Genomic DNA, 27,371 nt, shown 5'->3' with positions numbered 1-27,371 from the left:
ATGGAATCAAGTATACATTTTAAAAATTGTTTAATGGAACATAAACTCCTTTAGAAAAACATTCAGCTAGGTGATAACACCCATAGAAAAAAACACCAATCTTGTGTTTATCTTTTTTTTTAATTTGGCATTTGTTATTTGCATTATATTAAAGCAAAGTGCATCTTTCTTTATTTTCTTGTTTATACACATTGCACAATACATAAATAATGATGCTTATAAAACGTCTTTATATTTACAAGTAATAATATATTTATATATAACATAAAATACATTTTTTCTTTAATAAATCTCAGGGGTTTTTTGTGTTGTTTTCTGGTTTTCAGGAGTCCTTTTCTCTCAAAAGCACTACAATGCTAAATTTCCAATGAGAATGCTTCTCTTGTTCATTTAAACCTTTGTAGTTAGAAAAATAGCTTATGTTAAAGTCTAATCATGCTCATTGAGCTAAGAACAGCGTCAAAGTATCATACGAGTTGTATGAGTTCGTAGAAGAAATAACAGAACAGTGGGGGGGTCGGCCTAAGGTTGTGATGGCCCAAATCCTTGGTGGGAAGGAAGGCGGGGCTGCTGAGTGGCCTCGTCCCCCCTCACCTCCTCCCCCACCTGCTGGTCTAACAGAGCTCAGCACACAGGCTGGGGAGGGGACAGAGGGCTGAGCTGGTTTCCAAGTCCAGGACAAACCAGATGTCACCAGGGCAAGCGGGGGAGAGAAAGGGACGCAGGGTGCAATACTGTGGTGGCGGGCGGCCCGGTGGCCTTTGGAAGCCCATCTGAGACACCCAGGAGCAGACGGCCAAGACAGAAAGACACTTCTGGGTCAACTCATGGCAGGAGGCGTGTAATTCAGGGGGGGTGGGGTGGGAGGGGAACAATGGTATTTCTCTCACAGGGGCGGGGCTGCTTCTAAGAAGCCTGTGGGTAGGCCTGAGTCTGAGGATGGGAGAGCATGGTGGGGTGGGCCGGTGGGCCCTTCCCTCGCCAGCAGGGACAGAGCCTGGCTGCTGGGACACTGCCCCACTGAGCAGGTCCAGAAAGCCAGAGACGCGGCTTGGGGTGGAAAACTGCTCAGCTTGGGGGGAAAAGGGAGCATGCGGCACCAGCTACCTGTAAAAAACAAACACTCTCTCGCTCCCACGCGTCCATGCTCGCTCACTGACCCACGCACCTCCGGCAAGTGAAATGACCCAAAAACCTTTCGTACAAGGTGTTTGGAGGTGCCCTTCCCTTGCCACCCCCTATGCACGTCAGGGTGTCCCTGTTAACCATCCTGTCTCCCTCCCCGCCAAACAAATACACCAGCAGTTCTTTTCATAAGCTATTTCTCAAAGGACATAACAAATCAGAACAGAAACAAGAATTGGGGGGGACACGACAACCACCAGAGTTTGCATGAAAAGCAAGCACTCGAGGAGAGAAATGTTAGCAGCAAAGTCGTTCGAACCACGGCCTTCTCGGCTGCCGCTCCGTCGGGGCTACCGGCTGTTAAAGATGACCTCCAGCCAGCACGGGCAGCTGCTGATGAACTGGCGGGTGTAGCACTGGCCCCAGCCCTTCACGAAGCTGATCTGCACCGTGAAGCCGGTCCAGGGCTGCTGCGTGAACTCGTGGTCATTGGGCCGCTGGAGGCTGTAGGCTTTCTCGTAGTCGAACGCCTTGATGGAGAAGCCGGGGAAAACTTTGTGTACCAAGAGTGTCCTGGAGTCCGGGTTGTCCAGTGTGGCCGACTTGATGAATATGGGGTAGCTGCTGCGGTTGTACACCCACACGCCGTCCACCTCCCGGGTGAGCTGGATGCCGCAGCCGATTTTGCTCCGCACTTTCTGCACCAGCGGACTCTTGTTGTCCGAGCTGAGCTGTCCCAGGCAGAAGCCGTTCCCCTGAGGTAGATCGTAGAAGATGTCCAGGGAGGGCTCCTGGACACAGTAGAGCCTTCCCACGCGCGTCTTCTCTTCCCAGTATGCCACCACGCACCAGTGTGACCGATCCCCAGGCTCCTGGAGAAGTTGGGAATCTGAAAGACAAAAAACGACAGGCACGGTTAGTGGTGACAAGGACTTGTCCCAAGGTGTCCACAGCCTGCTCAGCGCCCAGCCCCAGACAGGGGAGGTGTCAGTGCTAGACTGTACTGCAAGGTCAGAGGTCAGCCTGCTGGGACTCCCCCCACCAACACAGCACCCAGAGGAGCCCGGGCCTTCTGGGCCACAGGAAGCCCCATTCCTGCAGACCATAGACCAGGGGCTCTGGGCTACCTGGCTGGTTCAGGTTTTAGGGCCAGCCAGGGCCTGCAGGGGATGGACACCGATGACACACATGACAACTGGAACGAAGCCTGGCAGGCCAGCTGCTCCAGGCCCTTGTCCCGGCTGCCAGGGCGCTCGCAAAGCCTGCGAGAGGGGAGGCGGTGAGGTCCCCTGGCTCGAGGGCCACCTCAACAAGGCCTCCTGCATTTGTCATCCAGTCTCGAGCCAGTGCTCCTGCGTCAGTCCCACCGAGGGTGGGGCCCATGGGCGTGTCTGGGGAACGAACAAAACCATCTCCCCTAACAGGGAAACAAGCCCCAGTCTGTCGGCAGGCACACAGCACACACAGGGTGAATTCACCGCAAGATGCCAGATTACACATCACACCGTCGTGTAGGCAACCTCCAGGGGCTCCCCTCTGGCCAAGTCTTAAGGTGGACACGGCCACACTGGCAGCCCTGCTCTGCCAGCTTCCCCCACCCGGGAGCACCCCTCCCTCCCCAGAAGCATCTAGATTTTGCACAGAGCAATGCTGTTCTTCCTCCTGCCCTCCCCACCGCCTGCCTGCCTGCCTCCCTGCCAGGAAGCCCCCTCTTCCTACAGGCGGTGCCAGTGAGGGAGGACTGGGCACACCGCCTGGCTGGGTCTTTAGAAGGGGGTCCGTGTGAGGCAGTGAGGGGGCTCAAGGGGCTGTTGCCACAGGACCCTCTGTCAACTGGGCCCCAGTCGACAGCAAACTCAGCTTCGGGGGGAGGGAGGGTTGTGTGTGTGTGTGTCTGTCTGTCTGTCTCCACAGCCAGCCCGGCTGCAGGAACGCTGTGGTTTGTGGTGGCAGGGTGGAGACCGGAAGCCTTGTATTTGTTAACAGAAATGGGGAGAAGGCAGGGAAGGAGCCGAGAGCTGTGGGGGCTTCACACCGCCTCCCCTGAAGCCCCTCGTCTCACACTGGGAGCTGGGGGTGGGGTGATGCTGCTTGTTTGGCTTGTTTATGCAATAACAGGGCCACGAAGGTTGGTGGTGGTTGGGAGGTGGGCCCCAGGCGCCCCATGTCCCGCTGCCTGGGCAGGCTGGGTAACCCAGCACCACTCGTACAAACTCCTCCCCACTGTCGACGTGTTGTAACCTGGAGGCAGGCAGTGCCACTAACTTCTCTCTCTCTTTAAAAAAAGCAGCCAGCCGTGGATTGAGGTGAGTGCCTTCAGGTAGCTTGGTCTGAGTGTGCACCTCGAGGCTGGGGCCTTGCTGACCACTGAGGCCACCCGCAGCCAACACACCCTTCAGAGGTGTCTCCACCCCACCCCCACAGCCAGGCCTTCTCAGATGCCCACCCGGGTTGCTCCATCTGCCGAGCACCAACACCAGGAAGCTGGCCTGCCAGCCCCGCTGGACCGTGTGTGTGTCAGAGAGAGACAGACAGACAGAGTGTGGGATGCACGGTTAGTGGATGTGTAAGTGTGTTTCTATGCCTGCATGTGGGTGTACGTACACAAGCACGAGCACATGGGAAACAAGCACAGGGCCTGAGCTCCAAGCAGGTGACTCATCAGGCATGAACTTGTCCCTGCAGATTACCCTTCAACTGCTAATCAACTCCGGGAGCCCTGGCAGAGGGAGTTCAGGTCTGCCCAGTGCGTGCTCCACAGACCGCGGCTCCCTCGCACCTACGAATGCTCTAGCTTGCAAGCTTAGGCGGGCGGGAAAGGAAGGGGAGGTGGGGGGGGGCTGAACTGACAAAGCCACCCTGGCTGAGCACCCAACTCAACAGCCACCCTGAGCCTCTGGGAGGGGTGCAAAGGCAGGTTGGGGAGACCCTTGGGGAGCCTCAGGGTGGGGCCTGGCGGGACCGGCAGGGAAGAGGGGGGCGGTGGAGGCCGGCTGGGGGCTGGGCAGTCCCGCCACCTGAGGGGGTGCATTCGGATGAGTCCCTGCCTCTTTCATCTGTGCAGCCGCCGTCCACCCGGCAATTTGCTGCCAGACATCTCCTAGGAAAAGCCCTGCTCTGTTGTGGTGAGCAGTCCAGCCCAGATAAACGGCAGCGTGTGGGTGTCCCTGAAAGTCTGCCCAGGGCCCGAACCGCCTCGACTAGACCTCTGCCTGCCGATGCCCTCCCCTGCCCACTTCATGCTGTCCCTACCACCAGGCTTGCCCCACCACCCATGGTCTGGACACTTCATGCCCAGCACAATAAAGCAGTCCTGTCTGCAAAACCAGGGCAAAGGTAGCGCTTCCTCTAGCTCGTCATACCTACTGGGGACCCCCGTGCACTGCGGTTGGTACAGAGATCCCCTAGCAGGGCCCATTTCTGGGAACCACTCAGCATCGTCTTCAGGGAAGCAGTGTTCCCCGAATCGGGCCACAAGGTCTCCCACAGAGGTCTGCATGGATGCTCAGCTGGCTGGGGCTTCCCAGGGCTGTGGGGACCAACACGGAAGAGACCCAATGACAACCAGGGCCTGGGGGAGGGGGTAGCTGCTGAGTGGTTCAAGCAGCTACCAGTTCTGAAGAATCTAAAGGCTGCAAGTTCAAGTCAGCCCAGAGGGACCTGGAGGTTAAGGCTCGGCAATCCACTTCCCCCAAGCGAGCCTCCCCCCCACCCCACCCCCGCCACAAGAACACAGTTCTACTCTGGCCCCCAGAAGGGCATCCGCCACAGCAATGGCTTTGCCGGCCAGGGGATATTCCGGAGTTTACGGACGCAGGCTCTGGGGGCTTTGGGTGGCTTTCCATCAATGTCGCTGATACTTACACCCTCGTGTGATGCTAAACACAAGCAAGCGCACGCACACACGCAGATTCATTTCTCTCGGCTTTACAACTTTCCCCAATACTTCCAACAGCTCCCCCAGCCCCCACCCCCGAAAACTGCCCAAGGTCTTGTTTGAAAAACTGTATGCTGCTCATTTGAAAACATCCTACTAGAAGAAGCTGGGTTGTAAAATGCTAACTAATCAGATGCCTGGTCACATTCCTGACCACCCCCTCTCCCCCCTTTATTACAGCTTGGGGAATTTTTGGAGCAACACCAGAAAAATGCTGAATCTGCCGAAAACTCCTGGAAGGTGTCTCGTCCCCCCAACCCCCATCTTCCCCTCTCATTTCCCTTAAAGCATAAAGCCTCCCCTTTAAAGGGGAAGGGAGAGGTGGGTGTTACAAAGGGGGGGTGCGCGAAAAGATGGAGCCAACAAGGAGGTATTTTGTGACTCCTGGTCATGAATGGAAAGGCCAGAGCTTACGAGAGACCAGAGGCTCATGAACAGACCCCTCATGTGGGGTCTCGAGGGCACAGGTGAGCGGACCGCGTGACTGTGCCCCACCCTTCCCTGGTAGTAGGTACAAGGAGATTTGGGGTGGGTGGGGGTGCACGATGGGTTGAAGGCCTCAAAGGTGCTCATTGCTGGGCTTCGGCTTGTGAAAGTCCACTGTGAGCCAGAGGGGCAGGGCCAGCCAGGCCAGCCAAGGGCTGAGGAGGGAGAAATGAGGTGAGGGGGGCAAAGGGAGGGCAGGAGGTGTGACCTGGGGAGGCTTCACCAGGCAATCCTGAAACAAACAGTGCCACACCTGGCCTCACCAGCCGCCGCAGTCCAGGGTCCTCCCTCCCCAGGCGCCACCCGGGGCTGCCTCCTCCCACCCTGCTCCCCGCCTCAGACATCTCAAAGGTTAACAGCAGCACCAGCACGCTCCCCACCCCTCCCACCCAGGCTCGGAAGCTGATGGCCGCTGGGACAAAAGGGACTCAGGGCCAAGTTAGGCAGGAACCTCGGCACCAGGCAGGGTCCTTGGTAAAGCCCGTGCTCTGCGGAGGGCTGGGGGAACGCGGAGCTCAGAATCGCCCAGAACGCTTCGGATCACCCCAGGGCTCCACCAGGTTCCTTAAGGGCCTAGATGTGAAGGCAGGACAGACAGCCCCGGGGGAGCTAGAGCAAACGCCCCACAGGGATGAAAATAAACGGAAAGGGTTTCACATTCATAACGCCCGGGCGGACTCTTTCACCACACCGCCCAAGCGCCCCACCAAATGGACAGTGTGTGAATTTGGGTGGGGGGTGGGGGTGGCGGCGCTTGTCAACAGAGAAATGTACAGTGTCTTCTCCTGGGTCCTCTGACTGCACCAACACCACTGACCACTGGTACCCTTGGGTTCCCCTCACGCACCCAGGCGGAGAGGCTTGGCGCAAACATTGAGAACATCCCGTAAGCACCACCAGACTTCTCCGGGGCTCCTGACAGCCACCTGCAGGGTGCACATGACACGCCTGTCACTTGCCAAAGAGCAGAGCTGGGCCTCCAGCTGGTGAGAGCTGTGGGTGGGCTGCCACCCAGGCCTCCCATCCCACCCACTCCCCACACCCAAGGGTGCTATCCCAAACACTGGAGGGAGAAACGAAGATCCTTCAGGACACATTTAGGAAACGCTTCTCTTACTTCTGGAGCTGAGCACAGGTCTGGCCCCGAACCAAAGAGAAACCTCATCTTTGTCAGCAAGACACTGTGACCTCGGCCAAGCGGCCTTGGCCTCTGAACCGGAGCCTTAGCTGGCATGTAAATTAATAGATGAGGAAACCAAAAATCAAACCAAACTCATAGTGACCGTGGAGAGCAGAGCAAACAACCCCCACCACCCATGGGTGACCAAGACTAAGTATTTTCTGGGAGCAGAAAGCCTTTCTTATACAGAGCAGCTAGCTGGTGGTTGGTTTCAAACTGCTGACCTTGAGTTAGCAGCCCCACTGTACCAGCAGGATTCCCACCTGAGGAGGGTGGAACCACATGCTTAGGGGCCCCTTCCACTCCTGACGGGAGTTTCTGGCTGACTCTATGATTCATAAATGTGCCGGGTCAGACGTAAGCCAAGCTGGTTTCTTCCTACTTCTTTTCAGTACCTTCCAGAACAGGGCAAGAAAAAGACAGGGCCTTATTTTCCCCATGGCTATACCAACCTTCCTGTCTCAACACTACGAACGTGTGCTGTCCCCCGTCTCGTCGCTCACTGATCTCATAAAACAGGGTTTCCCCGTGAGAGAACTCCTGATCACTACCGTATTTCCACTGCCCACCAGGCCTAGTGGCCCGGCCTTTCTCCCAGGTTCCTGGGTCGCTGGTGTTAACAGATTAGGCTAGACTACCAACCTAGAGGCTGGTGACGCAAATGGAATAATTTTGATGACTTAGGAATACTTCAGTTAAAACTTACTCCCCCGCTACTTCAACGAGGCCTATCTCCCCAACCCTCCTTTAAACCCCCAAGCCCCAAGGTAAGCCTGCAGCACCCGCCCCACCAGCAGTCCGAGGCCCCTGCTAAGCACGTTTTTTGCCATCAGAGAACATAATTGAGGGTAACGCGGGGCAGGGAAGGGAAGCCACACAAATCAGGCGCTCCGGTCTGTCTCGCCAGTCGGGCTGACGCGGCTTCCTGTGCTCCAGTGTTCAGTCATGCAAATTACAGTGTACCCAGCGCCTGCCTGCTGCCTGCCCTGGCCGCAGAGGAAGGGTGGGGACTCGCGATCCAGCCAACTCCATTCATAATATTTACAGTAAATGGGCCTCTCTAATGACCAAGGCAGAGCTTCTGCCCCACACAATTCACACCGTCGAGGCCCCCCCAAACAGAACTCTCCTGAGATAGGCACACACACCTGCACACCCAGGAACCCCAGACCTGCCAGGCACGGTCTACTCCCCTGCCTTCCGGCCAGCAGGCCATCTGGAACGGCCCACCTCTAAGGACCCACGACAGAGATGGGACAACCAGCCAATCAAGAAGTTCACTGGGGGCCAGGAGCTGTGTTCTAGTCACCCTGGATGTGCCTGCCTGCCACACGAGAGTTCGGAGACATCAGCTCCCCCTCCAGCACTGGGATGTGGAGTCTGTCTGTCTGTCTCACCTACAGAGAACCCAGCAAAGGACTCCTTTCTCAGTAACCACCTGTGTTCATCTTCCTACAGAGACGTTTCTGAGCGAGGGCGATGACCCGTTACAGGTGGATGGACACCCCCCAACAGAGCCAGTCTGGAAGGCAGTGGCCTGGCGGATGCAGTGACAAGGCAGCAGTGTAGGGAGATGGAGGGGGGCATGGGCGGGGTTTTGAGTAAAGGTTGCCCAAGGGCATTTTTAGGGCAGTGAGAATCTTCTGTCTGAATCTGAGGACAGACACAAGACATATGCCAAAACCCACGCCAGTGCAGTCTAGTGAGGGCCCCCCCCATGTGAACTTGAACTTGGGAGTTACTAAGCATTATGAATATTGTTTCAATTGTAACAAAGGCGCCACTTGGAAACAAGATGTTAGTAATAGGGACAGCCCTGCGGGGGGTGCTTCCATGAGAATCCGCTGTTATTTTCTATAAAGACAAAACAACTCTAAACAATAAAGCCTGCTTCGAGAATCTTAAATCTTAGGGACCAGTATTCCAAAAGGTGCCAGGTGCTGAGGCAGGGTCTGACCCTCGGGATTTGAGAGCTGCCTCTTGCCCAGTGGGCCTCGTGCAATCCACCCCCATTCCCACAGCAGGCCCTGCCCTGCCCCCTCCCCCGCAGGAGCCCTCCCCCACAGGTTTTCCTGAGAATAGGACACAGTAAGGAACAAGGCCACCCCCCTCCCCCCAGCTCTCCTGTTCCATCACCATTCTGACACTGCAGGGAATGGGCCTTTTTTTGAACATTTACTGCATTCCAGCCAATAAATTCCAGCCAGGGATGGAATGGGAAGCCTCTCCTCTCTGGCCCCTCCCCACCCCACTCTTGGCCCTCATTCCTGTCGCCGCCAGGCCAGGCCAGGGCCACACTGTCCTTACAGGGAAAACAGCAGGACAGGCTGGAGACAGCATGCAGACTGGGAAAGTTAATCATTACTTTTGTCTGCCTCCGTAATCTAATCTCCTGGCCCTGACACTCACGGCTCAGTCATCTCAGCCCTTTCACCCCACCCCCACTCCCAAAGTGCCAGGACTTCCCAGGGGCCCAGGCTGCCCATCCCTCCCCAGCAAGGCCCCCTGGAGTTCCCCTTCGGCTCCATCCATGGGTGGCCTCTGCTTGCTGGGCCCCCAGAGTGCTCCAGGCCTCACATTTAAAAGTGAGCCTGGGTCTGGACCAGCACCACCCCACGCCCTTCTCCAAACCCTAAGATACTCAGAGCTAACTCACCCACCCCACCCCACCCCGCGTTAGCAGACAACTGCCCTCTGGGGCACCCTTGGCTAGAGCTCTTGGTTCAGACACACCACCGGGGGTGTCTCCTCCCGGGGGCCACAGGTGAGTTAGTAGTCGGGCCCACGCTGTACCACCTGGGACTGTCTCCTTGGGGACAGATTCCCAGGACCAGACACACCATTCCTGGGCTTTCCACAAGGCTGTGCATGGGGCTCTGAACATTGTGGACATGCCAACCTGTAACACATGTGTGCAGGTGCGTCCACACAGAAGGGTACAATTGTCATGGGAATCCGTGCTCATCTTTCAACCCCTATTTCTAAAAGTTCTCGGGCCAGGGACCATCAAGAACCCCCATATTTTCCTTTCAGAATGGAAGTGACAGCCATCAGCTTCCACCACAGAAACAACGGGCCTGAGCCAGGATAGCTTAAACGGCAGGGGACCTGGAGTCACGCCTGAGCTCTCCTGGTGCAGGTGAGCAAACCGAGGTCCAGACACACAACCAGGCGACCTAATGCCATGCACCTCGGCCGGCAGGTGGCTGACCCTCCATCCTTGGCCCCAGGAAGAGCAGGCTGGGCTCTGGGGGTTGAAACCAGAGACCTCCCTCCCAGAATTCACACACTTTACATGACTGCAGAGCAGTCCAAGATTTCCTCCCCATAAAAGTACTCACATCCACAGAGGGGGGGGGCACTGTGACCCCACCGAGCTTAGAGGGACCCAATGGAGTTTAAGAATTGTGCGGCAGACCCAGAGCAGTGAAAGCTCAGCTTTTGCTGGGTTACTGATTAATCAAGGTGTGGGGCAGCGCTGACGGGGCCAGTGCCCTGTGTGTGGCTGACCAGGCGCCCGGGTGCTCTCAGAGCCTCGCAGCTTTTCCGTGATGAGCTTCTCTTGCCTCAAAGAGTGGGGAGTGGGGCCCTGCCAACAGGAGGCATTAACAGCAGTGGGAGGTGGAAAAGAGACAGGGAGGACAAGTCACCCTCCCCCAGTGGCTTCCCAGGAGAGAGACGAAGCCTTGCACGCCAACCGCACAGAGCTGACAAGAGCTGACGCTTGCAAACCCAGAAGCCATCCTCGCCCGCCCGCCCGCCCGCCCGCCAGGTCGGGTGGCTGTGCTTTAGAACCAGCTCACTGGCAGTCTGAGCATAGGGGGGCTACCCGGTGAATGCAGAGAGTGAGCCCCCACCACTCGGCTGTGTCTTGGTGGCAGACTGTTTTGGTTCCCTTTTGAAGGGACCTCATCCCAGGGGAGGCTCAGCACCCCCATGATCCAACGGGGAAAACGCAGCCCAGCGATGGGCAGGCTCACTGGAACTGGCGCCAGGAGCCACCTTCTGTCCATAAGACAGCGACTTCCAGAGCTCTGTAAGATGAGATTGGAAGTGGGACCAGGCAGTCCCGGTGCCAAAGTGCCAAGAGTGTTCCTGCAGGAGCCCTGGAGCCACAGGCCTTGGGGGAGTGGGCAAGGGCAGGAAGCCGTGAAAATGAAACACCTGCCTGCCGGCCTGCTATCAGATGACTCCCGTGCCCACCCCAAGATGGGAGAGCCAGGGCCAGACCCGCAGGACTACTTAGACTTCAGAAATGGACTTGAAGCTCCAGGAGTCTAACAGTGACAAACATCAGGGTTGCCAGTCGCCGCTGGGTCTCCCAAGTAAAAGTCCTTGCAAGCCTCCCCTGGGTGGGGGGTGTGGTGAGGTCAAATGACACCCTTCCAAAGATCTGCCACCTCCTTCCCAGCAGGAGTCCCACTGAGAAGGACCCCTCCCTTCAGCTCGGGGGTTCCCAGGAGCCCCCGAGCCTAGGGGAGCAGCAGGGCCTGGTTAGTTTGTGACCTCAAGATGGACCAGCAACTGGGGCTAGAAGCATAGAGACAGGCCTGCCTGGGTCTATCCACAAGCTTGGCTTGGCCCTGCCGGACGGACCACACAGCCCCCGTGGAGGCCAAGTGACAGGAAGAAGCCATCACCCTATGCTCACCCCTGCTGTGTCACACACTGGCACGGTCTATTCTAGGAACTGCTCAGGGGGAGCCCCACCCCCACCTCCTACACCCTTCCCGGCCACCACAAAACATGGCATCTGCTGCACCAGTGGTCTCCGGGAGCCGCATCCTTGGGGCCCAGCACAGCACCTGGCACATAGTAGGTGCTCAGTGAAGTTCGCCTGAAAGCGATGGTTGCTCTTCCCTTCAGGGACCAGCCTTAAAAAGAGGCTCTGGTGTGGGCAGGAAAGGGTTGTGGGACTTGGGGAGAGACAGCTGCCAACCAAAGGTACCAGCAAAATCTTTGAAGTGGTGGTGGTAGGTGCCGAACTGGTTCAGGACAGATTATTAAGTAAGCACAAGTAAGCCTGTGCTTACCTTACTTAGCAGGTCACCTGACTGCCTGGCCCAGCCAGCTCCCCACCTGGCAGAGGGAGGCAAAGTTGAGTTTAGCCCGAAGGGGAGCAACCCTTTCCAGGGGTCAGCCAGGAGGGCCAAGGCCTCTCCGTGGGCATCAGGAGGGTGTAGGGCAGAAGGCCCTGTTCCCGGGTCAACCACCACCCCGCTGGCTGCAGCACCCTAAGAGGTGTGCCCTGCCACCAGGCACCAGCTGGGCACCTGTGGGCACACCACCTGCCCACTGCGCTCTGCCCTGGCGTCCCGCTCTGTTTGGACAGGCTAGCCTCCCCAAGCGTCAGACAATGCTGTGCACACCCCTGCTCCTGTTGTGTTGTTGCCAAAACAAAACACAAGAAGGAACAAAGCCAGGGGAGGGGCGCAGGGAGGCAGCGGGAAGCCTCACAAGTTCCCCCCTGCTCCCTCCCTGCTCTGGTCTCCAGCCTAGAGGGCTGCTTGGCGGTTTGTCCTAGGCATGAGGTACACAGACCAGTGCCACTGCCAGGGAGGGGCCCGGCCGCCCATGGCAGAGTAAACGGAAGTGAAGCCAGCACACCCAGGACGATGCCACCGTCCTTCCTCCCGAGGCCCGGGCAAGCCCTGCCTCTAGGGGAAGCTTTGGGGTGACTGTGGGCCACCATGCCCCTCCGCCCGCCCCCCCCCCACCCAGGCAGGGCAGTTAGAGGGCTCACTGCAGTCAAAGCTAGAATGCAGCTGCACCAGGGCTGCTGGGGCCGCTTCCTGAGGGCGCCTCATTGGTGCCCTGGAGAGCGCAGGCCTGCCCGTGAGGGGTGGGGTGGGGGGGCATGGCGGGGCTCAGTGGTTTGCAAACCTGCAGGATGCCGAGCACCAACACTCACACCCACTCACACCCGGCTGGTGAGAAGAGGCTGGGAGCTCAAGGAAGTCCCTCCCTGGCCCTAACAAAAAAAAAAAAAAACAACAAAAACCCCACCATATATAATTTGTGTGTGTGTGTGCAAGTTAAAACCAAGCTAATGACGCTGGGTGGGGCCCAGTGCAGAGGGTGGTGCAGTCGAATCAAAAAGCGTTCCCAGCAGGAACGGCTCGGCCTCGCCATGTGGGGAAGGAAGCAGCAAGTCGTGAAAGAGGCTTCAGTAAACCGGGAAATAAGGCTTCAGTTAAACACTGCAGCGGAAGGTGACCCTTCTGGTAAAATATTTTTTTAAATAATAAAAACAACAAAGTTCTCTAACAGCCCCTTTCTTAAAGAAAATGGCCTGAGAGTTCTCGTGGGGGGTGGGGGGTGGCAAAGGGGAGAACCAACCCACCACCAGGGCCGGCCTCCTGCTTAGCCACTGCCTTTCGTGAGCAACTCCGCCTTCTTCCTGGAGTTCTTCTCAGAGACCGCTGCCATTTCCACTCTTGTCCCCGTCCTCCCTGCTGACTGACAAGGTGGACGTTATCACCCCGGCTCTTCCCCGACTGTCCTCAAGGCCACAGAAAGTTCCTGTACAAACCACGGGGGGCCGGGCGGGGCACCCACTCCCTCAGATTCTATCAGGCCCCCTCTTCAAAGACCACTCTTACCACACTTTGCTGCCAGCTTAGGGAGGGAGAACTAGCCGGGCAGGCCTCTTCTCTGGACAGCACATGCTGAGATCTTCAACTTGGGTTGTCCACAGCAACTCGGGGGGGGGGCACCCACAAACCCCCACCCACCCAACCCCACACACAAGGAGACCCCGGAGGGCGGAGGAGCCAGGCTAGGAGTCTACCCTGGTGCAGGCTGCTTCCCCTGGTGTCTTCCTACTGCACCCAGGCCTGCCTCGGCCGTTAATAATACCTTCCTGCTGAAAATAGCCTGGAGAGGAAGCCTCTCTGAGACAGTCGGCTCTCCGCCAGCCTCGGGCCAGCCATTCAGTCCTGAGCGGGAGGGAAGGATGGGGTGGCCAGCGGTGACCTCCCAGCGGCCACTCCGTGCGGTAGTCTCTATGAAGCGTCAGCTAGGGGGCAGGGGGCTCCCTCAGCAGCCCCTACAGCTTCAGTCCAGGCACAAGGGGCCTCCATCTGCGGTGGTGACAGAGCTGGGGAAGGGTCCGCATCGCCAAGCAGGCTGGGGGCGGGCGCCGCAGCTCAAGTGACCATAGTGACATCAGGGGGGCTGGCACTGTGGCCCCTTGGAGGGCAGGCTGAGGAGAAGCAGCGTAAGAGCCGAGTGGGAACAGGTGCACTCCTCCCCAGCATCAAGGTCGGGCTCTGAACTGGGGAGCCTTCCCTGCCTCCCTGTCTCCACCGGAAAAGGAAGCTTCCCCACTCACCCAGAATAGTAAAATTGAGGTTGACCTGCTCCTTCAGTTAAGACTGCCCCAAGACAGGCTCCCCCAGGAGACCCCAGGGGCCTCTAAAGAACTCTCCCCTCGACGGATCATGCAGGCACCCACCCGTCCCAGAGGGACCCCAGGGTCACCATGAGATGCTCATCACCCTGACCGCATGCACGGAGCTGCCGGCACAACCAGTGCACCCATCTGCTGTATCACCACCACCAGCCAACTCCACAGCCAGCAGTTTCCTCTCCCCAAAAGACGGCAGCAACCTTGCGACCAATCTCGGCCCCGTCACGAGCACCTCATGTCACCATACAGCAGCAGGGCAAGCAAGTCCCCACCACCGCCTGGAGAGCCACACTTGGCCATGACCCTTAGGGATGGCTGTCTCCTCACTGCCTGGTCCACTGATGCAGAACTTGCCACTGTGCAGCCCCGTGTCCAGAGGTGCCATGGCCAGGCTCTGCTAAGAAAAGCGCATGTGTGTGTGGGGGGGGGGAGTGTACAGGTGTTGCAGTCCGACGAACCTGGCTTTCCCTGCCTCCACCCGCTGGCAGGCGGGGCCCCACTGCCCTGTGTGACCGAGGGTGCAGTCCATCTCGTCTGGCCGGCAGAGAGTCTTCGAGTGCGTCACCCGACATCTAGGCCAACCCGACAGCCTCACTCTTTCCAGGACAGAACGTGTCTCATCTGCAAGCCTCTCCTTTCTTGGGGCAAGTTCATGACCTGGGGCACCGCACACAGAGGCAGACAAACAGCCGGAGCTGCTATACCTGGGTGTGCACAGGTGAGCTGGCCCTCGCCCGTAGACGTGACGATGGCATTCCGAGCTCTCATTCATGATACAGGCTGGCCTAAGAAAGCTCACTTGTGGTCACCAGTGCTGGCGTCCGTCTCCCCCCCCACTACTGCCCACCCACCCACTGGCAGCTGGGCAGTGAGTACAAACCCCTGGCAGGAGGGGGCTCTGTGAAACCAGGCTGCTGTTTCCCACAGGAAGGAGCTGCTGACTCCCATTACTGTTACCGCCCATCCACACCGGTCGGGTCCACATGCCACCAAATGGCTGTCCTTAAAGCAGAATGGGGTGGGCTCCTCCCCAGACTGCTTGGTTTGAGGCCCAACTGACCACGGGCAGAGCCAGGGCTGCATATTCCAAAGAATATGCCACCACTGACGGGGTTCGGAGAGGCCCTTCGTGGAGCGGACACTGACGCACAGACACGTGGAATCAAGCACTCCTTCAGAACTCACTCTGAATCTTCAGACTCTAGCAGAGCTAAGCTGGCTTCCCTGGATCACTGGCTCTTCTCTACAGCACAGCTTTGCACAGCCAAGAGCGGGCTCCCTCAAACCCGTCAGGACTCCGTGTCTGCTGCCAGCAACCTCCTTCCTTGACATCAGGGATTGGGGGGGGGGGTTCCCCATTCATAAGTGACTGCTGGCCTCCAATCCCCTGCCCAGGCTGATGGACAGGTGAAGGACCAGCCAAACCAGCAAAGCAGACGAAGGCACCTCCCGACCTAGAAACCTGGATAGACTGCTAACTGACATGCCGTATGGACCTGTTGACCTCAGTGGGCATCCTCAGCAAACCCTGTCCACAGCCACCAGGGACCTTCCCTGGGCCAGCACATTGGCATCCCAGCAACCACCAGGGCCTCTCTAAAGGCAGCCGACCTGATTCAGAACTGCCGCAGCAATGTCACCCCCCAGAACCTCACTGGGGCTGCCCTGCCGTCCCCCCAAGCCTGCCATGGGCATCTGCGTGTGCTTGTGTGTCTGCGCGCGTGCGCCGCATCGGGCTCATCCATCTGTCTCAGAGAGCTGGCTGTCAGAATCTCCTGGAACCCGGTCACTGCCTTCTAAAAACGTCTCCCCATCCAAGGGAACGTGCCGGCATGGGGTGTGGCCGAGCATGCCGTGGAGAGGGGGGAGAGTCTTGAGGCTGGAATTATTCCAGCTGCTACCTCAGCAGTGCCGCTCCCCTCCCCGGCAGCCCCCTCCCCATTCTGAGGACCAGGACTGCAAGTCACCCGGGTGTTTCTGGAGGACATTCTGCAGCCTCTGCCCCTGCCCCCGCCACGGAGGCCTAGCATTTCACATTCGCTTTTTTTCCCTTCCCTTCTTCCTTTGCCAAAAGCATCAAGGCCTGGCTGTGCTGCCCGCAATCCTCCCTCCCTGCACTGAGGCCCATTCATGAGGGCCGCTCTCAGTCAGGGCAGGACAGGAAGGAAACCAGCACCCGGGCCTGTGAAAGGGACACTCAGAGCAGTTATTTCGGGGGGGAGGACAGGGGGAGGGAAACCTTTCCCTGCACTCCACCTTGAGGCCCCCCTGCAGACTAGGCCCTACTCCCGCCCTCCCGTGCTTGGCTAACACCCCACCCCCATCCAGCCCAGCCCTCCCCCTTCAGTGACCATAACCCTCTGGGGGGGGGGCCTGGAAGACACACCCAGTCTTCCCCACACCCCTCCCTGATCAACTTCTAGAAAGGAGGTGCTCTGCGCTTTCTCTACTCTGGGCTTTCAGGAGGCATTCTTGGGACAAAGGCCATGCAACCTAGTTTTCCGAGTGCCCATCCTGCCTGCCCCCTCCCAGACACCCCCAAACCCAGTGACATCCACCCACCTAGCCGTGTCTAACTCTCTTGCCCCACTCCCTTCCCCCACCGAGGCGGGGCATGAGCACACTGCTCCGACTGCAAACGGAAAAGAAGAGCTAAAACTTTGAAGCCCTGGGAATTAGTAAATCAAGAGCTAAAATTCAAAACAAATGCTCTTTCATGTGGACGCTCTGGATTTTTTGTCTTGCTTTTTTGTACAGTTTTGTTTAAATCCTTTCAGACACACCACCTCCCCCCTTCCTAGTAACCCCTCATTAATCTAAGAGGCTGCAGTTACCTGGCTTGGGGGTGGAGGGAAAACAGTTCTTAATGGCCTCACTCCCCATTTTCTTTCTAGAGACAATTTTGGGAATGGAAAGCCACCCTTTCCCCAAACGACTGTGTGGGTCCCGGAATTTCTCTCTGTATCTGTCTGTCTGTCTCAGGGAGGCTGGCTGAGGAGGGGCTGGTTCAGCCGGCGCATGATCTCCTCCAGCTGCAGGAGACAGACATGATCTTATCAGTAAGACAGACCTTGGGAAAAGGGCCCATTTCCAAAAAACGACCCAAATCCTTGCTCATTTCAAGTAGTTCAGAGGGGGCTGGGAGCCCCTCCCACCACTCCAAGATGGAAACACCACACCCGTCCAGCAACCTCCAGGGCAGACCCTCTCCCCTTTCCTCCGGCCTCTGGCCTTTCCGGACCACTCCGCCTTGAAGCGCACAGACAAGACTCCAGGCACAGCCTGGCTGCAAGCTCCCACCACAGCTGCCCCCAGCCTGCATACCTCGCCCCCCATTTTTGCCCCTGCTTGCTTCTCATTAGAAAAGCGGTTCTCAACCTTCCTAATGCCGCGGCCCTTCAATACAGATCCTCAGGTTGTGGTGACACCCCCCAACCATAAAACTATCTTTGTTACTACTTTTTCCTGCCCTTTTGCTGCTGTTATGAATTGGGCGACCCCTGTGAAAGTTGGAGGCCCAAAGAAGTCTAGAACTGCTGCCTTAGGAACTCTGAACAAACAGCACTCTCAGGTAACTGGCAGAGTCTACTCTGCACTGAAACCAAAGCACACGAGCATCTCCTGACAGGCATTCTCCTTGTCTGCGGGGCGGGGCCAACCAGTCTCAGCTCCTGCACCTGGGTAGCCACCGTGGGCCCCATCAATGTCCAACAGTAAAAAAACCAGGCATCGGGAAATGTTCCGGAAGTGTCCCCCCACCCCCACACCCCCCTTGGTTTTAAAAATGTAAACTTCATTCTCTCTTGCTGAAACGCATTCCTAGAAAACACAGGGCAAAGGATGGCAACACATGTACAAATGTGCTCCATCCAATGGATGGATGGATTCTGATTACGAGTTGTAAGAGGCCCCAATAAAATGATTTTTTTTAAATACAGGGGAAAAAAAAAACACAAACACACACAGGGCTGGCATCCTGGAAGGGCAGGGAAGGTCATGTGGAAGTGGAGTCTTTGGGAGAAAATGCAATGCCTTCCATTTCCGCTGGCAGTGAGATTCTCTGAGAAACAGACAGTGTCGAAGGGCAGGCACGAAGGCCCCATTTACACACCTGCCACCCAAACCCTCCAGGACCGCACCCTGGTCATCCGTCCCAGAACCTTACGTATGGATAGCCTGCCCTCCCTTCCTTTCATCTAGGTGGAACCAGTCACACCTTCGGTTGCCAGCACTGCCACCACCCTGCCACCCCTGACCCTGGAGGCAGGCAGAAGCTGAAAGGTCAAGTTTGTGCCTTGGACCTGCATTCAACTAGTTCTCAAAAGGCCAGCAGCCAGGCCCTTGGAGGCACCCCATGCACCCGCACCAGGTGCCTCTCATAAACCACCACCAGGCTCCCCTGTGGACCCGACCCCACAGTCCTCACTGGAGAAACCACAGGATGAGACAAGCCCAAGGACCCCGCCGAATGTTTCTCTCCCCCTCCTCCCCATCCACCAGCCCCACACCGCCCCCCCCCTCAGGAAGAGTGCAGAAGCCAGAGGGCAGAGCCCATGGAACCAAGGAGGGCAGTCTCTTACCTGACAGCCCCCCAGGGGCCAGATAATTCGTTCCCCCTGGTTCAGCGGAGGAAGGCACAGCAACTGGACAGTCCGCTGCGGGTTTGAGAGGGAGAGGCAGGTCAACACGTGTGGAAGCAGGTAAATCATGCCTAAGAGCACAGCCATGGGTCCTGAAGCAGTCAAGGAGACCCACACATTCCCCGGGGCTGACTCGCCGCAGCGAGGCGGATTACTAATGGTGTGCTCAGGCTTCGCTGCCCATCATAAGACAGACCACAGCACCTTGTCACCCGTCTGGGCTCCGGTGGCCAGTTAATCATTAGTCCAGTCCGTCTCCATCACAGACTGGCTGGAATGCTAGTCTTATTACCAAGTACCCCCCCCCACGGGTGAAAACAAATAGCGAGTTCCCAAGGTCAAATTGAGCGTGAGCTCTTCTTTCTCAAGCCTGGCTACGCTGCCCCCAACTCTCACCCCCCACCCACATCTTTTAGCAGAAAAAATAAAGGGCAAGGCTTGCTTAAGACTCAAGGGGTCTCACTCAGGCATCCCAGTTCCTTCAGACTCTCTTAGAGGCCATGGTGGCTATGGGGTTGCTTGAGCCTTTCTTTGAATGGGTAGCGGAGCCTTACGTGCAAGGAAGCACATCAAGCCCGCTCCGCGCGGTTTCACCCAGGTGTACTTAAGGAGCACCCCACTCAGAACAGAACTGAGAGGTCTGTAGCTGGAACCCACCGGCCTCTCCGGGGGAGAAGCAGCCTGGCAGTCTGCCCCAGGAGTTACCATGACAGTAGCTTAGGGGGCAGTTCCACCCTGGCACCCAAGAATGCTAAGAGCAGGAATCAGCGTGACAGGCATTTCCGTAAGGCTCCTTCCTGGGTGGTGGCAAGAGGCTTGTGTGCCCAACTCCACTATTAACCTAGAGGTCTGCAGACAGAGCCCACCCAGCTGTGCCACAGAAGGCCTGGCTAGCTTGTGTCCAAAGAGGGCTACCAAGAAAACCCCGCAGGGCAGTCCCACTCTGTAACAGAGCCAGCATGTCAGCTGATGGCAAGGAGTTGTCTACGTCTCTCTCTGCACACACACACTCTCACACCGAGCTTCAGAGAGTTCATGGGGAAAGTTCATCTCCATTCCATTTCCCTACCAAGTTTCATACACATCCTTGCGCAAGCCCCACACCAGATCAAGGCAGAGAACATTCTCAGCAAGCTTCCAAGTCAGAAGAAAAGCAGCCAGCCAGCCCCCTCCAAGGTTGAGCCCAAACACCTCCCCCTCCACCCTGGAGGCTTTCCCAGACAACCCTGGCCCTGCGAGGTTCCCTGCCCGCCATCCTGTGTCAGCTTTTTGGCACCAACACGGGGTGTTGTTTCCACTCAGATCCTTTCTGCCCTGACTCTACTACAAACTTCTCCTCTTGGGGGGGGGGGGGCGGGGTGCTCCTTGTCACCCTCAGGTGCTCAAACAAGGAACCGGGAATGTTCACTCCGATCACTTCCACTCCAGCTGAGAAGCAAGACTGCATACCTCACTCTCCCAACAACTTACATCAATGACCAACCTGACCTACAAGGACTCAGTCCCAGGAGACAGAAGAACACACCAGCCCCCATCAACTCATCACTCACTGCTGCCGGGGCCCAACCGGCAAGCAGTCCATACAGAAAGCCTGGCTCAGGAAAGGTGTGGGCCAGCTCCAAAGCAAACCCACCAAGTTGGATGTCACTTAAATCCAGCCAAGTATCCACCTCTCCAGGAAAACTCAATCCAGTCCTCCTACCCCAGCCCCAAACCGGAAGTCCTGGAAATGCTATGAACAGTTCTAGTTGGGACTACCTGGCCGCACCAAAGACCAGCCCAGAGGGAAGTGAGCCTCTGGGTGCCCACCCTCCCCACCACACTCCGGTGGACCCAGTCTCCTGATAAAGGGGATAAAGGGAGATCATCTAAGCCAGCCTACAGAAAGCCCAAAACCACTCGGGGACCACTGCTGCCCCCTTAACCCCAGTGTCTCTCAATAACCAGGGTCCTCCCTGTCCGGATTCTCCTACATTCTTCCCGCAGGCAGGAATAACTATAGGAATGTTTCTGAGCAGTATCACTGCGAGGGCTGGGGGGAGCGGAGGGGGTGTGGCGGCGGTAGGCAGGGGGGAGAGGGGAGACTGTGTAATCTCATGTTATCAGGGTAAAGTATAATTCCCAACAGGAATATACAGCTTTACAGGATACACTTAATCAAATGGAAAACAATAGGGGGAGGCAGGAAATGGAGTTCCTTGTTAGGTGGTGTGCACCCTGCACTTTCTAAACTTTGAAGGCCCTCGCCGCGCGCCAGATAGGCTTTCTCAACCCTGTGTCCTCCACCCATCACCCCCAAACGGAAGACACCCCCATATTAAACACGATGACTTATCCACGGCCACGCCCCACCGGGCCTGGGTGCTGGCGGGCGGAATCCCAGGGGCAAGGTGTGTTTCAAAGGACAGGCCTGGCATCCTGGGCAGAGCAGGGGCCCACATCCAGGGTGTCAGCCGACACACATCAAAGGCAGCCTGCTCTGCACCGGCGACCACAAGTGTTTATGAAATGGTGCTCTGCCCTGCTCTACAGAGCCTTTGATCTCGGGAAGGATTTACAAACGTTAATTAGGCTGCCCTACCACCCTTGTGAAGTAGCAAAGTATACCTGTTCGTCATGCATCCAGGTAAACTGAGGCGTCCCTGCCTAGCCCAAGGGGCCACCCAGTAGGTTGGGCTACACCCCAAGGAGCTCATCTTCCTCCCCAGTCTGGCCAGAAGCGTGGCAGCGCTTCCTCCAGGGCTGGGCCCAGGCAGCCAAATAGGCCTCCAGCTCTAGGTGGGCTAGGAGAGGTCAGAAGGGCCACACCTCCGGCACTCTCCCAGATTCTCCACAGGTAGGGGGGTCTGCAGCTGGGGTCTCAACTCCAGAGCCTTGGCTCATTGATTCTTGGCGACTCCAGCCAGCCCTCTCTTCCACCCTCCACTGTCCCCCACATGGTCCAGTGCCCTAGGTTCTGTTTGGGGGGAGGAGGGGCTTGAGGACTTCTTTTCACCCAGCAGCCTCCCCCAAACCTAGCCCACCCACTGCTGTTGAGATTTAGCTCATGCTGCCTACCCCCCCACCCCACCCCCCTGCCGTGTGTCCAGCGGAGCACTTGTCCCGCGGGTCTACCCCGCGTCATCTTGACAGAAGCAACCACACCACAATCCAGGGACCAACACAGCTCCAGCAAAGTCCTCAAAAACCCAAGTTTGGGAAGCAACCGAAGAATGAACTAACTGGGAAGAATGAGCGTAAGCTAAGCTCTGACCCATATCCCAAGAGCGAGAGAGCGAGCCAGGCTTATTTCCCTCGTGTTCTAAGCCTCCCAAGTACAAGTCAGAAGCAAAAGAACCATGTCTCCATCACCAACAGACCAGCCTGCCAAGTGTCTCACAAGTACATGGTCCAACCCGGAGGTCAAGAGACCTTGGGGGCAGAGGAATGATCCACTGCATGGGACCTGTCCGATTCTAAGGGGCGCCCATCGTTCTGGCTGTAGAACAATTGGATGAACCAATGAATGAATGAATCATCTAGTCTAGCACATCCCGTCTGATCTTGATTGAAACCCAGACTGGCAAAATCACTGGGGTTACGGGATCAGGGAAGAGTCAGGCTTCACAAGGGGAGAAGCATCCACCAGGGTGCCCTAGCAACACCCCCAGACCGCTCTTCTAAGCTTTCAGACCACCAGATCCAGACAGAGGGCACAGAACTACCCAGCAACCGCCCCCAGCATCCCCACTGCACAAACTACAATTTGCTGTTGGAGGCATATTTTTATTCCTTATACTATAAGCCTTATAGAATGGGGGTTCTGGGTTGAGTCAGTCACAAGGCACTTTGCCCATCAATTCAGGTGTGAACCCCATCCCAGAGGACCCAGCACCCAAGTGTGCAAAGCCAAGTCCCGCCAAAGGCTGCAGGGTACCAGGCCCAAGACCCCCTCACAATCACCAGGGATCGCCCTTAGTTGAACAACTAGTCAAAGAGTTTAACAGACGTCCACTGGTAAGCCTTAGGTTCTCAACTAGTAAGCCAAGACCAAAACTTCAACCGACCCTTAGAAATTTCAGAATGCAAGTGCTCAGCCCCAAACTCTTCCATATACAAGGTGGGGACAAAAACCTAGGGAGCACCCCAACCCAGCCCTGGACTGCGGCCCCTTCACCCCACTCCTCTGGGCCCCAGGGCTCCCACCAGCCCCCAATCTGGCAGCTCTCCAATGCACCAGGGCAATCCCTTTCATGGGGGTTTGTCTTTTTTTTGTGTTTTGTTTTGTTTTGTTTAAACAAAACGTTTTGGGTGAGTAACCAGCTGTTTGCGTTTCCCATTGGCAGGTTAATCACTTCCTATTGGCTGGGCCTGGAGGACTCCCCACCCCCCAAATGGCACATTCCTGTCTTTGTGGCTTCTCTGTTTACACACATTTTGCTACCTAATGTCAACACTTGCTAATGAATAAATCTATCACTCCACTCTCCGAAAATGAGGTTCTGGCCTGGCAGAATGAATTCCTAAATCCTGCTAATAGCTTTAAACCCCACATCTATCTTTGCTAGAAGCCCAAGAAAAGTCCTTCTTGTCTGGAACTTGAGGATGTGGCTGGGGAGACCACCTCTACCGCGGTGGCTCTTTTCCCAGATGACAGAAGCAAAAACCAGCACGGGACAAGAGGGGACCTCTTGGAGCATGAAACTCATGAAAAACTTTTGAGTTCCATTTCAGCCAAGACACCCAGTCAGGTTACATACAGTCTTTGGAAACACAAGATCCCTGCTATCACTTGTTAGCCAGACAGAGAGCTGGTTTATCACCTCATTAATGACCGTTTATCTGGTGTTTTGTAAACTGGAGCAAACTATCACATGTTGTGCAGGCCACCTTATTAGACACAGGCAGCAGGGCAGGCAGCAATCCCTTCCCAACGTGAGAGCTGGCCTGGGAGAGCTGGTTGTGGAGAATGGGTTACACCGTTCATTAAAGTATTTAATTTATGACAACGCCCCGGCAAGACTTTTAATTAGTGGGGGGAAAGGCTCAACCAGCCAAAACTAAAGACAGAGGAGTTTGGAGAAGGGGTAATTGGGGGGGGGGGGGAAGGCGCTAAATGGTGCCAACAACCCTTCACTTCTTTCTCCCAGAAACACTGGGGAAACAAACCAAAAAATCCTCCCCAGTCAGGCCTGCCATTCTCCGGGCCCCAGAGGCAAAAGTTACAATCCTTACTTTGAGCAAAGGCATCTCCCTCCTCAGGCTAAGAAGGGGGTTTTGGAAACTGGGGCCCCCCATCCGCTGATGACACCACCCCCAGCCCCCACTGTTTAATGGAGGGGGCAGCAACCAACCCAAAGGCGAACTTGGGCAGGGCTGATGCCAGTTCTGAAGCAGGGTCTTCTGCTCCAGCCCCCCTAAGCACCCGGCTACACAGGCGGGCAGAGTTTCCCTAAAACTTTGATGGCCCCAACCAAGAATTCCAAAAAACCTAACACTACCTTAGAGGGAAGTTAGGTGGGAAGGAGGCGATCCCTTTTCCTACTATAACACTCCAGAAAGCCTTCCCATGCGTCCACATAACCCGGCTGCCCTCATCTTCCCCCCTCCCCAGCAACTCAGGAGTTGAAATTCCCACCCACTTCACCCCCCTTGGCCCCCAAGGCAACTGCTTGTGGATCAAAGGTCCCCCGGGCTAAGGCTGAACCCAGCTCGGTCAGGGGTGCAAACACGAGGAAGGGTACTGTGAACCACCGTTAAGGAAACAACTTTGTGTCTAAAAAAAAAAAACAATTAACAGCCACGAACAGCAACAACCAAAAAACCTCTTGGGGGAAAAGCCACCCAGTTTCCAAAGGGAGTCGCAGAAGAACCGGCTCGGGAGAGCACCGTCCTGGCCGCCCATAGCTACCCAGAAAGGAGAACTGCCCATTCTACAAGCTTGGGGTTCACGTCAGAGCAGGAGGGCACTTTTAAACGCGTCGACTCACCAGTTGGTTTGAGAAAATCCATCGGGTATCTGGAGTAAGGAGGAGGAGGAGACTCTGGAATTGAAAAAGTAAGAGAAAATAAAGGCCGCGCCATGGGAGAGAGATAGAAACTTATGATAACAGAGGCATTCTTGGAGCCCAACTGTTTGTCTTCGCTGTGGGGGTTGGAGGCAGGGCCGCGAGGCGGTGATTGTCTTGATATTTAGCTGTCAGATAAACAAAAGAGGCTGCCTGGCGCCAGCCGCCGCGCTCCGCTCCTCCACGTCTGCGGCCGCCGCCGCCGCCACCACCGCCACCGCGCGCGGCCGGCCGGGCCGCGGGGCGACGGGGCCCCCTTCCCCGCACCCCCACTCGGGATCAACGGCCCCTCCGACAGACGTTCCGGGACCAGCCCACCCGGAAGCCCCCCCCCTCCAAAAAAGTCTCCCGATGAACTTGGAGGTGGGGGGGGCCTGCAGCCGCTGAGCTCCACAGGTCGGGGTGCACCGCCCCCGCCGGAGTGGAAAGGCGTGTTGGAGGCATAAAGAGAGCCGCTGGGGCGGACTGCTCTGCAGACATTCTATGCTTGCTCTTCGGGGAAGCAAGGGTCCAGTGGGGAGAACCAACTGCGCCTGACTGCTTGCTCGGTTTCGGCCCCGGGCTGGCCCAGTGAGGGGGAGGAGGTACCAAGTTCGCCTCCCCTGCTAACCACCTTGGCCCTCACAGCCCCAAACTGGGCGGCCTGGGGCAGCCCCCCCGTGCCGCCCCGACTCTGTGCGAAGAGCAGGGATACTGTAGCCTGGACCCCTCCCTCCCCGCTCCCAGCCTTCCTTGGCGGGCTTGGCCCTCGTCCAACTGGGCCGCTCACCTCCACGCCTTTCCGGGTACGGGAGAGGCGTGACACCCCGCCTCCTCTGCAGCCCCTCGCAGATGCTTACACGAGGACGCCTGACTTCCCCCCTTCTGTCTGCATGGCAGTGCGTGTGCACAAGCCAGGCCACACACTGGCCCCGCGGGGCAGCAAGGTATCGCCCAGAAGGGAAGCCCCGGGGGGTGGCCCTGTCCCTTCTCGGCCCGCCTTCCAAGAGGGGGTGCGCGCTGGGAACGGGGGGCTGCACGCAGACGGCGCGCCACGGGGGGGGTCTTTCCCACTGGCACCTGGGCGCGGGGGCGGGGCTCCTTGGCGGGGGTCGCAGAACTTCTCACCTAGCTCGCAGAGCCGGCTAAGGTGATGGGGGTTGCAGCACAGCAGGTCGGGGTTGATCTTCCCGTACGATTCACAGCAACACAGCCTCTTGACCTCCGAGGAGTGCCGGAGGTCCGGCCACCTGAACACTTTGCACAGCAGGAGGGGCAGCGAGTAGGCCGCGGGCGGCTGCGCGCCGGCGGGCGCCCCCGGGCCCAGCCTGCTGCCGTCCAGGCGGCAGGGCAGCAGGAGGCACGCGGTGCGGGTCCCGCCGCGCGACTCCACGGCCTGGAGCAGCAGCTCCAACTGCCGCTCCTTCAGTTTCTTGAGCACCGAGTGCGTGAGCGCCTTCAGATCCGCCTCGGCGCCCCCGGTCGCGCCGGCCCCGGCGGCTGGGGGGTGGGGATGGTGGTGACCTTTGGCACCTCGGACGGCCTTGCCCAGGCAGCAACCAGCTCTGCTCGCGCCGCCGCCGGCCCCATGCGCTCGGCCGTCCGTCGCCCCTTCCCCCCGCGGCTCGCCGCCGCCCCCGGCGCCCTCCTCCTCGTCCTCGCCGCCGGGCGCGCGGCTCCTCCAGAGACGCCGGACGAGCGCAGATCGTTTGGTCCTGAACATGCGGGGCGAGGAGGCGAGGAGAAAAGTCGTTTGCCGGCTAAGGAGCGAACATGACCTGCGCACACCATGAAGAAGTCGGACGCCGAGTTGGGGCAGCAGGCGCAAGCGGCAGCGGCAGCAGCAGCAGGGGCCCGGGCAGGAGCGGAGGCGGCCCGAGGGGCGCTCCGTGGCATGCGCCAGTCTCCCGGAGGCCGGGGTGCGCACGGGGGCCCGGAGGCGCCTGCCGGGGCTCGGGGGCCTGCGCTCCGGCTGCCCCACCCCGCGCGGCCCGCGCCCTGCGCGGCTCTCGGGCCCCGGCGCGCCCCGGAGGAACGCGGCCGCCGCTTCCCTGGGGGCGACCGAGCCTGCCCCTGTCGACGCCTCCCCGAAAAGAGGGCCCCCTGCAGCGGCTCCCGAGGGTCGGTCTCGCCAGCCTCGGCTTCCTACATGGGAGATCCGCGGGGCTGAAAAATCGAAAGGCGGCCGGCCTGCCGAAGGGCGGAGAAAGGCTCGTTCCCCCTTGCTAAGCAACTTAATTTGGGGGTGGGGAGAAGCAGGCAATTAAAAAAAAAAAGAGCAGGCTCGGGATTTATTTTTTTCCCTCTATATCCTTAGTAACCGGATCTCCTCGAATTCCGTGCACACGAAGGCTCGGAGGAGGGGGCCGGGCGGACTTCACCCCGGCATGAGACGTCTGGCGAAATGAGGAGGGCGCTCTCAAAAGCGAAGAACCCCAAATGAAAAACAACCTCCTTGCACCCCGGAGGTCTAGGGGCGTCCGGCTGGAACTGGGGTTGGAAAAAAAACCAAAAAAGGTCTACAAAGTAGAACAAGATGTTTGCAGGGGTGGAAAATCGTATCCAC

The 27,371-nt window shown here is 57.7% G+C and overlaps 1 protein-coding gene across 2 annotated transcripts; it reads right to left on the bottom strand.

Annotated features, from left to right (window-relative positions):
- Window positions 1-13: 13 nt before the first annotated feature.
- SMAD7 (SMAD family member 7) lies at window positions 14-26,528 on the bottom strand. 2 transcript variants are annotated; one of them, XM_075533080.1, is made up of 4 exons: window positions 25,934-26,528; window positions 24,749-24,802; window positions 18,720-18,794; window positions 14-2,014 (listed from the first exon to the last, which is right to left on the bottom strand). In XM_075533080.1, the coding sequence occupies exons 1-4, from the start codon at window positions 26,526-26,528 to the stop codon at window positions 1,476-1,478; spliced, it is 1,263 nt and encodes a 420-aa protein (XP_075389195.1). In that variant the 3' UTR covers window positions 14-1,475. The 2 variants fall into 2 exon arrangements, with proteins under 2 accessions (XP_075389195.1, XP_075389196.1); XM_075533081.1 differs by lacking the exon at window positions 18,720-18,794.
- Window positions 26,529-27,371: the final 843 nt, after the last annotated feature.

The sequence above is a fragment of the Tenrec ecaudatus genome, chromosome 15 (assembly GCF_050624435.1).
Source record: "Tenrec ecaudatus isolate mTenEca1 chromosome 15, mTenEca1.hap1, whole genome shotgun sequence".
Lineage (NCBI taxonomy): Eukaryota > Metazoa > Chordata > Mammalia > Afrosoricida > Tenrecidae > Tenrec > Tenrec ecaudatus.
The sequence above is the reverse complement of the archived record's forward strand: the minus strand, read 5'-3'. Positions and strand labels throughout refer to the sequence as shown.

Excerpts from the sequence above, each read along its gene's own strand:
- SMAD7 (XM_075533080.1), bottom strand. The coding sequence starts at position 26,528 with ATGTTCAGGACCAAACGATCTGCGCTCGTCCGGCGTCTCTGGAGGAGC. Across the intron at positions 18,795-24,748 it reads GGATTTTCTCAAACCAACTG|CGGACTGTCCAGTTGCTGTG; the intron begins GTGAGTCGACGC and ends TCAAACCCGCAG. Across the intron at positions 2,015-18,719 it reads GGCCCCTGGGGGGCTGTCAG|ATTCCCAACTTCTCCAGGAG; the intron begins GTAAGAGACTGC and ends TTTGTCTTTCAG.